The sequence below is a fragment of the Lepidochelys olivacea genome (genome assembly GCF_965140295.1).
Source record: "Lepidochelys olivacea isolate rLepOli2 genome assembly, chromosome: 3".
Lineage (NCBI taxonomy): Eukaryota > Metazoa > Chordata > Testudines > Cheloniidae > Lepidochelys > Lepidochelys olivacea.
In genome coordinates, this window is record NC_140413.1 from 97,096,146 (window position 1) to 97,109,616 (window position 13,471).

General features: G+C 41.5%; 1 protein-coding gene across 7 annotated transcripts in view; it reads left to right on the top strand.

Moving 5' to 3' along the window:
• The window catches only part of NCOA7 (nuclear receptor coactivator 7), a 169,323-nt gene that overhangs the window by 145,460 nt on the left and 10,392 nt on the right, over window positions 1-13,471 (top strand). For 6 of the 7 annotated variants that reach the window (XM_084623203.1, XM_084623206.1, XM_084623204.1 and 3 more), the window contains one exon: window positions 4,846-4,993. In XM_084623203.1, the coding sequence (XP_084479329.1) occupies window positions 4,846-4,993 (148 nt within the window). Of the gene's footprint in view, window positions 1-4,845; window positions 4,994-10,250; window positions 10,462-13,471 lie in introns of those variants that run through there. The other variant, XM_084623208.1, reaches the window with a different exon arrangement.

Below are 13,471 nucleotides of genomic sequence, written 5' to 3' on the forward strand. Positions count from 1 at the left end.
TCTCCCTCCTCCCAGCTTTTGAAAGTATCTTGTCTCCTCATTGGTCATTTTGGTCAGGTGCCAGCGAGGTTACCTTTAGCTTCTTAACCCTTTACAGGTGAGAGGAGCTTTCCCCTGGCCAGGAGGGATTTCAAAGGGGTTTACCCTTCCCTTTATATTTATGACACGCCCCCCATATCTCAGCTAGGGTGAAAATATGGCCACATCGTCAAGGTAGGTGACTGCATATTCTCCTAATCCTGCTAGGAGACCATCTACAAGTTTTTGGAAGGTGGCGGGTGCATTTCGCAACCCGAAAGGGAGTACATTAAATTCATACAGCCCGAGATGTGTGGTGAAGGCTGACCTTTCCTTGGCAGATTCATCTAGCGGTACCTGCCAGTACCCCTTGGTTAAGTCCAAGGTAGAGATGAACTGGGCCCATCCCAGTTTCTCTAATAGTTCATCTGTGCGTGGCATTGGATAGTTGTCTGGGCGAGTTACAGCATTTAGCTTACGGTAGTCCACGCAAAAACGTATGTCCCCATCTGGTTTGGGAACTAGAACCACTGGAGATGCCCATGCACTTTCAGAGGGGCGGATTACACCCATCTGTAACATATCCTGGATCTCCCGTTCTATAGCAGTTTTAGCTTGAGGAGACACCCGGTAAGGTTGGACCCTAATTGGGTGAGCATTACCTGTGTCAATGGAGTGGTATGCCTGTTCAGTCAGTCCTGGGGTGGCTGAGAACGTTGGCGCGTAGCTAGTGCACAGCTCCTTGATCTGCTGTTGCTGCATACGCCCAAAGGTCATGGAGAGGTTCACCTCTTCCACACCACCACCACATTTCCCTTCGTAGTAGACACCTTCAGGCCATTCAGCGTTGTCTCCTCCCTGGGCTGTAAACTGACAAACCTTTAATTCTCTGGAATAAAAGGGCTTTAGAGAATTAATATGGTACACCTTAGGCTTTCGGTTGGAGGTGGGGAATGCTATGAGATAATTAACAGCTCCCAGGCGCTCCTGGACCGTGAATGGCCCTTCCCACGATGCTTCCATTTTATGGGCCTGGAGCGCCTTTAAGACCATGACCTGGTCCCCTACTTTGAAGGAACGCTCTCTGGCATGTTTATCATACCAGGCTTTTTGCGCTTTTTGAGCATCCTGTAAGTTTTCTTTAGCAAGGGCTAAAGAGGTTCGGAGGGTGTTTTGTAGGTTGGTTACAAAGTCCAGAATGTTAGTTCCTGGAGAAGGTGTAAATCTCTCCCATTGCTGCTTCACCAACTGCAATGGCCCCTTAACCTCACGGACATATACAAGTTCAAATGGTGAAAACCCTAAACTGGGGTGTGGTACAGCTCTGTAGGCAAAGAGCAACTGCTGCAACACTAGGTCCCAATCATTGGAGTGCTCATTTACGAATTTACGTATCATGGCCCCCAAAGTTCCATTAAACTTCTCCACCATGCCATTTGTTTGGTGGTGGTAAGGAGTGGCAACCATAGGATTTACCCCATGAGCTTCCCAAAGGTTTTCCATAGTTCCTGCCAGGAAATTAGTTCCTACATCTGTGAGGATGTCGGAGGGCCAACCTACCCTGGCAAAAATGTCTGCTTGTGCCTGGCACACACTTTTAGCTCTGGTGTTGCTTAGAGCTACTGCTTCCGGCCGTCGGGTGGCAAAATCCATGAAAGTCAGTATGTACTGCTTTCCTCTGGGTGTCTTTTTCGGAAAAGGACCCAGAATATCCATGGCTACTCTCTGAAATGGAACTTCAATGATGGGGAGTGGCTGGAGAGGGGCTTTGACCTGGTCTTGGGGTTTTCCCACTCTTTGGCACACCTCACAAGACTGGACATAGGTAGAAACATCCTTGCCCATTCCCTCCCAGTGGAATGAACCCCCAAACGGTCTTTGGTCCTGTTCACCCAGCATGGCCATTAGGGTAATCATGGGCTAAGCTCAAGAGCTTGGCCCGGTATTTAGTTGGAACTACCAACTGTCTCTGAGGATGCCAGTCTTCCTGGTGTCCCCCAGAAAGAGTTTCCTTGTATAAAAGTCCTCTTTCTACAACAAACCTGGATCGATTTGAAGAGAGGCAGTAGGTTGCTCTGTGCCACCGTCCAAGCTCTCTGGAGGCTTTCATCTGCTTCCTGTTCGGTCTGGAACTGTTCCCTTGATGCTGGAGACATCAGTTCCTCATTGGATTGTGGACCTATGCTTGGTCCCTCTGGAAGCGATGTAGGGGATGGGGCTGTTTCCGTTGACTGTGAACCGCTCTCCGCTGGTGCACTATGTTGGGATTCAGGCTCCGGCTGAGCCTCTTGTGTAGGGTTATGGGCTGCTGCCAGTTCAGGTTCGGTGGGGCCCTCTGGTGTTGAGGTTGCAAGTACTGGATTCAGTGCTGACACTGGGTCTGGTGTTGGTTGTTCGGCTGGTTCTGGTTCTGGGACTGGTTCCGTCTGGGTCTCTGGGACTGGATCCACTACTGCTGTTGCAGACATTGGCCTGGGGTCCGGGTCCATCACCTCTGACCGGGTCCTGATAGAAGTTTCCGGAACAGAGCTAGGCCTCACTGCTTGTTTAGCCTGGTTGCGGGTGACCGTTCCTACCCTCTTGGCCTGCTTCACATCATTGGCCAAGTCTTCCCCCAACAGCATGGGGATGGGATAATCATCATAGACTGCAAAAGTCCACGTTCCTTACCAGCCCTTGTACTGGACAGGCAACTTGGCTGTAGGCAAATCGAAAGAGTTGGACTTAAAGGGTTGAATCGTCACTTGGATCTCTGGGTTGATTAAATTGGGGTCCACTAAGGAAGCATGGATAGCTGACACTTGTGCTCCGGTGTCCCTCCACGCAGTGACCTTCTTCCCGCCCACTCTCACAGTTTCCCTCCATCTCTGGGCTACTATTACAGACTATCCACAGGCTCTGAAAGATTACACTGGATTTGGCCTTGCATTTTGAATGTTTTTCTTTGCGAGCATAGTCACTTTTTTAAAAAAATTAAAATGAGAACTTAAATTCAGTAAAAACAGAAGGGCCTCCATTGGGACATGGATTTGTCCCAAAAACCCACCTCTCATTCTGCTTGGGGGCTTGGGGAGTTGCAGCAAAGCTGAGGGTCCAAAGTGAGCCAGTGGCCCAAGATGTAGCTGAGATCTGGGAGAGCATTTGTAGCCAACTATTGGTGTCCCTTTTTGTAGGTGTAATTTATTTTGTTGAACACTAAAAAGTGCCCCTGCAGCTCACTTGCAAAATTCTAGTTGGGGACTAATCTGTCTAGAATTTGGAGGTTGATAATTTAAGTGATTAAGGGCTAGATTCTGACCAGTGTAGTTCCATTGTCTTAAATGGAGTTACTCTGGATTTACACTGGAGTAGCCATCAGCAGAATTTGACTCTTAAGAAAATGTCTACAGTGCAATAAAACACCTGTGGCTGACGCTGGTCAGCTGACTCACGCTGGGGGATTATAAAATTGCAGTGTAGCAGTTCAGGCTGGAGCCCAGGCTCTGGGAGCCTCACCCCTTGCAGGGTCTCAGGGCTTGGGGGCTCTGAGACCCCATGAGGGAGAGGGTCCCAGAGCCCAGGCTCCAGCCTGAGCCCAAATGTCTACACTGCAGTTTTATAGCCCTGCAGCCTAAGCCCCATGAGCCTGAGTCAAGTGACCTAGCCCAATCACAGGTATTTTATTGCAGTATTCACATTTTAGGATGAAATTTAATGATGTTGCTTATTTGGTGTTTTATAAAAATGTTCAAGATCAGTCATGCATAGATCATAAGTCCTAAAATGATTTGAAATGTAGAAAGGATCTTCTAGGTAGGCCTGGGTGGATTAGATTTTTATTGGTAAATGTTGATAAATATTGATGAAAAAATATTTCCTTCAATGATAATTGAAATTTACAGCTAGACAAAGTAAGACTGTATTGGAAAAAAAACAGTGATTTAGTCTATTTAATTAGGCTTGTTACAAATCGACTAGCAAGTGATTAGTAAAAACAAGTATTTATAGATTTAAGGATATTTTGGTATGTGATGTTAACTGTTAATATGCAAATTGTCTACAAAACGTTAAAAAATTTTAATCTCAATGTCTCTGTCATTCAATAATTGTCTGACAACTCTGCAACTGAAATTTCAGTTGATAAAAATCTAAAAAAATGCTTAAAAATAAACACCTGTCAAAATAATATATATGATATTGAAGTGCATGTACATCTGAATGTACTGATGAATCTCACACCCACCCGTTACACATTTTAAGTGGTTAGCAGGTAACGGTTTAAAGATCTCACACACTAAAATGGAAAGAAAATGAAAATCTGTATCAGAGTACATTTCAGAACACAAGGAAGTAATCAAGTTTTAAGAAAACAAAAACTGGAGAAAAGGATGTTGAGTGTATGCACTGCAAATGGTGTGGCCCAGTTATTAAATGTAAATATTTATAGGACTAATAGTACCAAGTCTACAACAGTAAATTGTTTGTTCAAATGAAAATTTTAAATTGAGGATTAGAAATATAGTATTTTCTTAAACTCAGAGGTGGCATTGAGTTTTGAGCTCTGTTTTAGTCCTGCAGCAAACTACATTGAATTCGACTCATCAAAGCATTAATCTACTGAATAATTCTTTCCCTTGTTCTTCCATCCACACAAATATCCCCAATATTTGGTGGGGAAAAAAATTAATAATTTTTCTGGGTAATTTTTACTTATTTTTGTTGTTGTAGTAATAACCTCTGATAAATTTCTGGGGAAAATTTAATAAAATAGGGCCCTTAATTTTTGTATACCATATGACAATTCTGTGGAAAACTGAATACCGTGTCCTCTCTTGTTTTGTTTCACAGGGTAGATCATCTGTATACATTTTTTGTTCAGTGGTCACCAGAAGTATATGGAAAAGATGCCAAAGAGCAAGGTTTTGTAGTGGTGGAAAAGGAAGAGCTTGATATGATAGACAACTTCTTCAGTGAGCCATCAACTAAAAGCTGGGAGGTGAGTGCCTTCTATTTTCAGAGAATCAAGAATGATACAGGGAATGTGCATCATCCACTGCGAATCTAAATACCCACCCTTTTAATTTTTCTAACATTCTGGCACTTTTTTTACTGATAGGACTCTTATTCCTTGTATTATGGTGTCCTCAGGCTTTGTGGCTGTCCAACATACCTACTCTGATCCCTACAGCTCCCCTCTCCCTTTATATCTCTAGTGATCCAAGGTAGTGATCAGGCAAGGAACTTTCTGATTCCAGCAGAGTCAATAGAAGTTATACAAATATTTACTGCAACTATCATACAAAGTTTTTTTTAAACCATATTTCGTAGCCTTTTTGAGGGAGAACATTTTTTCTGAAACTTTACAAATGTTACAATAGTATTAATGTTGCAAAAAAGGGCACTCGTAAGTCAGCTTCAGTGAAGTTTCAAGGTGGAGAATATCATTTAGCATAATACTTGCTTGAGCATCTGTTTTAAATCATTAATGAATACTTTTACAGCATTGCTGATGTATCTCTGATCTGTGGGTTGTACATACATGTGTGAAAGGCCAAACATTTCACAATGTTCGTATGAAAAAGAATAAGATAAATAAGGTATTAAAGTTTTACAGTTCTGGGAAAAAGCTTTGCGCTGAATAGATAACTGTGAAGTATAAGTGAACTTTATTTTGAGTGTTGCATTACTGGGACAGAGTTAAGGAGGTCTGGGTGCTGATCTTTGGGACATGTTTTTGTTCAACAGACTTTGTGGGTTTGATGCTAAGGGTAGAACTGTTTGTAACATTAGGTTCTGATTTCCACCATTGTGACTGTAAGAACCCCTCAGTGTCAATTGGCAAAGGGTTCACTGTACTGTAACAAGAACGCCTAACAAGCGTGACAAACTACATCATCTTGTACACCGCTTTCATCTATTTATCTATAAATGATGTCATGTAGGATCTTTAATGAAAGCCAGGATCACGCTGATCATTAATACCATTGTGAAATGTGTGTATGGATACCACCACTTCCACCTTAATTGAATTGGCCTTGTTAGCACTGACACCCCACTTGATAAGGGGCAACTCCCATCTTTTCATGTGCTGTGCTGGGTTTGTGTGTATGTGTGTGTGTATCTATACTACTTACTGTATTTTTCACTCCATGCATCTGATGAAGTGGGTTTTAGCCCACGAAAGGTTATGCCCAAATAAATTTATTAGTCTCTAAGGTGCCACAAGGACTCCTCATTGTTTGTTTTTGCAGATACTACATAAAAAGGTGTGTGGTTTTTTTTTTTTTTTACAGATATAAGAAATTTTGTTCCTAAAAGAGTCTCTGAATCAAGGCAGGTTTCTTAACAAATGGGTTTCTGCCAGGCAAGGGATGTATATTTACCTGCCCGCCTCAGTTCATGTGTAAGTTAAGCATTGCAAGCCAACACAGTGCACATAAAGTCAGCATGAATATGTGAATTCAACATGAAGTCACACCAGGGAATAAATCTCGGCAGATCACCCTGACTCTAGGTACAAAAAATGGGATGTGAGCATATAAGGAGGAGGCAAAAGGACATCTCATTATCCTGCACCTTAGGAAATAATCAGGCAATGGGATTAACTAGAGAAATGGCCTTAAATAAATAGGATGAGATCCAATAAGGACAAATGCAAAGTACTACACTTAGAAAGGAATAATTAATTGCACACGTACAAAATGGGAAATGACAGCCTAGGAAGGAGTACTGCTGAAAAGGATCTGGAGGATTATAGTGGATCACAAACTAAATATGAGTCAACAATGTAAAATTGTTCCCCCCCCCCCAAAAAAAAACAAAAACATCATTCTGGGAGGTATTAGCAGGAGTGTTGTAAGCAAGACCCAAGAAGTAATTCTTCCGCTTTACTTAGCACAGATAAGGCCTCAGCTGCAGAGCTGTGTCCAGTTCTGGGCACCAAACTTCAGAAAAGATGTGGACAAATTGGAAAAAGTCCAGAGGGGGCGCAACAAAAATGATAAAAGGTCTAGAAAACATGACCTACAAGGAAGGATTTAAAAAAATGGGTTTGTTTAGTCTGGAGAAGAGAAGACTGAGAGGAGACATGATAACAGTCATCAAGTAAAAGATTGTTCTAAAGAGAAGGGTGATAAATTGTTCTCCTTAGCCACTGAAGACAAGACAAGCAGGAATGGTCTTAAATTGAAGCAAGAGAGATTTATATTTGATATTAAGAAAAACTTCCTAAATGTAAGGAGAAGTTAAGCACTGGAATAAATTACCTAGGGAGGCTGTGGAATCTCTGTCATTGGAGGTTTTTAAGAACCGCTTCCCCCCACCCATGAACGCTTGTTGGGTTTGGCTAGAAGGATAATACTTAGTCCTGCCTTAATGCTGGGGTCTGGAGTAGGTCCTTTCCAGTCCTACATTTCTATGATTACATTCATGAAAAGAGGATCCCAACCTGTCCTGATTGGGAGCACTATAAAAGACATTTAGGTGAGAAGAGACTGCTTTTAGACAAATAACTTCAGCAGGTTAACCAAGTTCAGTCTCTAGAAAGCATGTATGGATTTTGTTTTACATATAACCTTTATGTTTCCATTATCCTCATTCACTGTCTCCTAAATCTTAACTTTTGATGATGAACTTAGGATTGTTTTAATTATAAATATATCTCAGGGCTGTGGTGTTACATAGAAGCTGATCCTGAATTGAATCAAATAAGCTGGAGTGTACACTGGGATAGCAAACCTCATGTTTCTGTGACTAGCTGGTGTCAGGGCTGAATATCACAGGGGTGATCAGCTCAGGGACTGAAGTGCCCCTATGGGTAAAGTGTAAAGCAAAGTGAAGGCTGGCATAGCCCTGAGGAGATTGTTTGGGTAGCTAACGACTGGGTGTCAGTTGCCTGACAGCACCAGCCTAAGCATTAGCAAGTCTCTTTCTCTCACTGGGGGTGTGGGGTGGGTAACAAGGTGACTCTCGGTAACTGTTCATGCTTTGGGGATTTTATTTTACACACTTATTTGGTGTATCTTCTCTTGAATTATGCTTAGTAACTTGTAAATTAACATAATGTTTTGTTTGGAATTTGTTGTATTTTTGTTAATTTCTTCTTTCATCTCATGTCAGGCTTCTGCCTCAAGAACATTTCTGTATATTATCTAGTGAAAACTTGAATGTTGGTGAAAGCTTTGTTGAGAATGAAAAGATTTCCCCCTCCCCCCCCCCCTTCGCCCCCCGAGGAGATTGCTCACCAGCTCTATGCTTCTGTTTCTCAGACCACCTCATTCCCAGGACCCACAGATGGCCTTGATTTCCCAACCATTCCTCACTGTCTGATTCCCGACTCCAGCTGGTTCTCATTACCAGGTTGCAGACTCATTCCCATTCTCCAGCCAGCCCCTTTCCTTGACTTGCTCCTTGCCCTATCCCCAGTGGCTGCTTCTCCCACTGCTAGGTGTGCAGAGGATACTCCTGGGGGAATTCTGCATCACTGTGCATGTGCAGAATTCATGGCCCCACAGATTTCTTCGCTTCCCTGCAGAAAAATGATTTCTGATGGGGAAGCAAAGGGAAGCCCACAAGAGCAGTCATGTGCCCCTCCCTGGCAGCGCAGGCAGGTTGGTTCAGGCGCCCGGGGCAGCTGGTAGAGACGTAAATCACCACTAGGACGGTAAAGGGGGGTGGGGGGTGGGCAGTCATGTGTGGGAGAGGGAGACACACACTCTGTCCCTCCTGCTTGCTATTGTGGCATGCTTGGCATGGAGAGGCAGGGCTTTGAGGTGTTTCTGAGGAGGTAGGCATGGGGCAAAGCGGAATGTAGCAGCCTTCCTGCTTAGTGAATTGTTCCCATTGTCTTTGTGAATTCCCCCAGGAATACAAAACGGATGTAAAAGTTTTAAGGCTCCTTTACATTGCCAGAGTGGTGTAAAGAACAGTATGGCCTTATAAATGCTTATGGTGCTTAGTGATTAGAACTGGCCTAAATTTTTGGACTGAAAAAAAAATCCTATCAAAATGGGCTCCATGAACTGTTTGGTACTTACCTTTCTGGAGATGGTCAGTAGCCAGTATAAATTGTGAGTTTGATACCCCAGCCCTTACGTGCTCTTCAGTTGCCTACAATGTGACACTGAACGTATGGGTGTGTGTGTGTCTTATAATGTCAAACCTAGCTACATTACTATTAGACGAAGGGAGTTTGGGGATTTCCTCTAATGCTCCCCACTCCCATTCTCCATTCACTGTATTGTAGTTTAAATAAATTACCAAACTAATTGAAACTGGCATGATTATATTGCATTATTTTGACAAAATGTGTGGAATTTTGCAGCATTTTAAAATATTGTGTACAGAATTTTTAATTTTATAGTGCAGAATTTTTAATATTTTGGTGCAGAATTCCCCCAGGAGTAAGAGGAGGAGTCCTGCTTGACTGGAGCTTAGGAGACCTGTGGATTTTCAAAGTAGCCTGAATATCAGAGCCTGGAGCCTCTTCTCCTTGGAGCCTATAGAATACACCCTACCCCCTGTTCAGTGTTCCTCCTTCATTATCCAACTCTCCCATCCCCAGCTTCTATTAGTTCCAGAACACAGCTGAGTGTAGCACTTAGAACTGCTAGCCTTACAACACCAATTTTTAATTTAAAAAAATTGATCTAGTATTTAAGAATTTAAATAATAAAATTTCAAACATCTCTAGAAAAATTCTACAACTCTCCTATTTTAAGCATTCCCATCTGCAAACAAATGAGTTGCTATGCTCAAAAGTTAGAGAAAGGGATGGAAAGTAGGGCTTATATTGAAAAACTGTCCCCCATTTGTAATTGTTAACTTCCACTTGACAGTCTGTAGCTTAAATGCTGTATAAAGAAACAGAGGAGGCTGTCCAGTCCCAGCTGCGCTCCAGCCGTAGGAATTATGATACCTACGGACAGGTTTCACGCTGAATGACCAAAAGGGGCCATGACCAGGACACCCTGCAGTGCAGGGTCAAAGTGAAGGAGCTGCGGAACGCCTGCCACAAAGCATGGGAGGCAAACCACTGCTCCTATCATGCTGAACTCATTGTTCTATTTTAAATATGTTCTGGTGGTAATAAGGAAATAGCTGGAAATTGTTCCAAAGGTACAAAAACCCACCAACCAACTCTGTACAGCTTTTACATATGAAGGTGGATCTGCCTGGAAATGGCTTTGAGGAACGCCCTAATTTGGTCATAATCCTTTGTGAAACTTATACTTTCTGTTGGGGAAACAGAAAGTAAGACTGTACCAGGGAAGTGTATAAGCAATATTATCACAGCGTGGCAGAAGCAGTAGCTGCCTTGTCTAGCGTGTAGGAAACAGCTTTGGCAGTACAGCAGAGAAGTTTGATATAGTGAAAATAAATTCCATAACAATGAGAGTGCGACAGATACCTTTGGATATTCAGATTGTTTACTGTGTCAGACCTAACCAGGAGCCTTTTGTGCAGGTATGTTGGACTGCATACAATGCTGTGGTGCTGTGTTCTATCTCTGTACCAATAAACTAAAATGCATTTTAACTGGATATTTCTGCATGCTGAGGCTTGCTTCTTTGTTCCTAAAAATGGCAGTACTTTTTGCAGTTCAGATCTCTGTGGGGTTTTTAATGTTTATGCTACCTGAACTGACCTGTAAATGGTTGGTAATGCATATCTCTTCATTGCTGTTTTGGCCTGACTACAGCATTGAGATATTTAATTCATTTGGTGTGATGCAAGTAGGTGAACTTTTGGAGAGTTTGTCTTCATTGAATGCCTTTTTGTTTTAACTTCTTAAGAACTGGAATTCTGTCCCTTTTCGGGTGGTAGGATGGGGTTGACTTTTATTCCTTATTGATAGAAATTGATGATGGACTTGTTAAGAAGAAACATATCTGCAGCTGCTTGTCTTTGCAAATTCAGTTATACATCAGTACAAACATATTTGCTGGTAGACTTGGTTTGAGTTCTTTCTTTTTGAAACCTGGAGGCATTATGAAAGCTTTGTAATCAACCTTCCCCCTCCACTATTTTCTCAGTGTGCGGGAGAGGAGTCACTTATAAAATATTCAAAATTAAAAATGTAAAAAAGTCCAGGTTCCAGGGAGACCACAGTTAATGAGAGAAGAAAGGAAAAAACAGAAAATTCATATCTCTTAAATCAGTTGCTCTCAACCTTTCCAGACTACTGTATCCCTTTCAGGAGTCTGATTGGTCTTCCACACCCCCAAGTTTCACCTCACTTAAAAACTACTTGCTTACAAAATCAGACATAAAAATACAAAAGTGTCCCAGCACATAACTGATGAATTGCTTCCATTCTCATTTTGACCATATAATTATAAATCAATTGGAATTAGGGCTGTTGATTAATCGCAGTTAACTCATGCGATTAACTCAAAAAAATTAACAGCAATAAAAGAAAAGAAAATTTATCACGATTAGTCACACTGTTAAAAAAGAGAATAGCAATTGAAATTTATTTAATATTTTGGATGTTTTTCTACATTTTCAAATATTGATTTCTATTACAACACAGAATACAAAGTGTACAGTGCCCACTTTATGTTACACCAGACCCTCGCAAGAACTCAGGATTTGGGATCCATGCGCGGGACTGCATTAATGCGGGGACCGTGTTAAAATGAATTGCAATTAAAGTAATTAAATTTGGGATCCATGGCCACGACCATATCTATGCAAATTCGTGCTATATAGATGCGCGTTCTAGCAAGGGTCCAGTTTATTTTATTATAAATATTTGTACTGTAAAAATGGCAAACAAAAGAAATAGGGTTTTTTTTCTCAATTCACCTCATACAAGTACTGTAGTGCAATCTCTTTATCGTGAAAGTGTAACTTAAAAATGTAGATATTTGGTTTTTGGTTTTTTGTTACATAACTACACTCTCAAAAACAAAACAATGTAAAACTTTAGAGCCTGCAAGTCTTACTTCTTGTTCAGCCAATTGCTAAGACAAACAAGTTTGTTTACATTTACCGGAGATACTGCTTACTACGTCTTATTTATAATGTCACCTTAAAGTGAGAACAGGCATTCACATGGCACTTTTGTAGCCGGTGTTACAAGGTATTTACCTGTCAGATATGCTAAATATTCATATGCCCCTTTATGCTTCGTCACCATTCCAGAGGACATGTTTCCATGCTGATGATGCTCGTTTAAAAAAAAAAAAAGCGTTGATTAAATTTGTGACTGAACTTCTTGGGGGAGAATTGTACGTCTCCTGTTCTGTTTTACCTGCATTCTGCCATATATTTCATGTTATAGCAGTCTCGGATGATGACCCAGCATTCGTTTTAAGAACACTTTCACAGCAGATTTGATAATACACAAAGAAGGTACCAATGTGAGATTTCTAAGGATAGCCACAGCATTCGATCCAAGGTTTAAGAATCTGAAGTGCCTTTCAAAATCTGAGAGGGATGAGGTGTGGAGCATGCTGCTGGGAGTCTTAAAAGAGCAACACTCTGATGTGGAAATTACAGAACCCGAACCACCAAAAAAAAAATTAATTTTCTGCTCGTGGCATCTGACTCAGATGATGAAAATGAACATGAGTTGGTCCTCACTGCTGTGGATCGTTGTCAAGCAAGAACCCATCATCAGCATGGATGTATGTTCTCTGGAATGGTGGTAGAAGCATGAAATGACATATGAATCTTTAGCGCATCTGCCACATAAATACCTTGCAACACCAGCTACAACAATGGAAATTAACCAAGATGGTCAGGGATGCAACCTCATGCTCGGGACAACCCTACACTCTGACATGTTTGTCTGAGCAATTGGCTGTACAAGAAGTATGACTGAGTGGACTTGTAGGTTCTAAAGTTTTATATTGTTTTATTTTTGAATGCAATTACTTTTTGTACATAATTCTACATTTGTAAGTTCAACTTTCATTATAAAGAGATTGCACAACAGTACTTGTATGAGGTGAATTGAAAAATACTGTTTTTCAGTGCAAATATTTGTAATAAAAAATAAATATAAAGTGAGCACTGTACACTTTGTATTCTATGTTGTAATTGAAATCAATATATTTGAAAGTGTAGAAAACATCCAAAAATATGTAAGTAAATGGTATTCTATTTAACAGTGCGATGAATTATGATTTTTTTTTAATCACTTGACAGCCCTAACTGGAATATAAATATTGTACTTGCATTTGAGTGTATAGTACATAGAGCAGTATAAACAAGTAATTGTCTGTATGAAATTTTAGTTTGTACAGTAGGACCTCAGAGTTATGAACACCTTGGGAATGGAGGTTGTTCTTATATCTGAAATGTTCTGTAACTCTCAACAAAATGTTACGGACTTCAGCCATGAGCAGGTTGGGGCTGCAGCTGCAGCATAGGGGGAGGTCAGGGCTTCGGAGGGGAGGGGCCCTCAGGGCTTCTGCCCTATGGGAGCACCAGGGCTCAGGGCTTTAGATCTGGGAGGAGCGCTGGG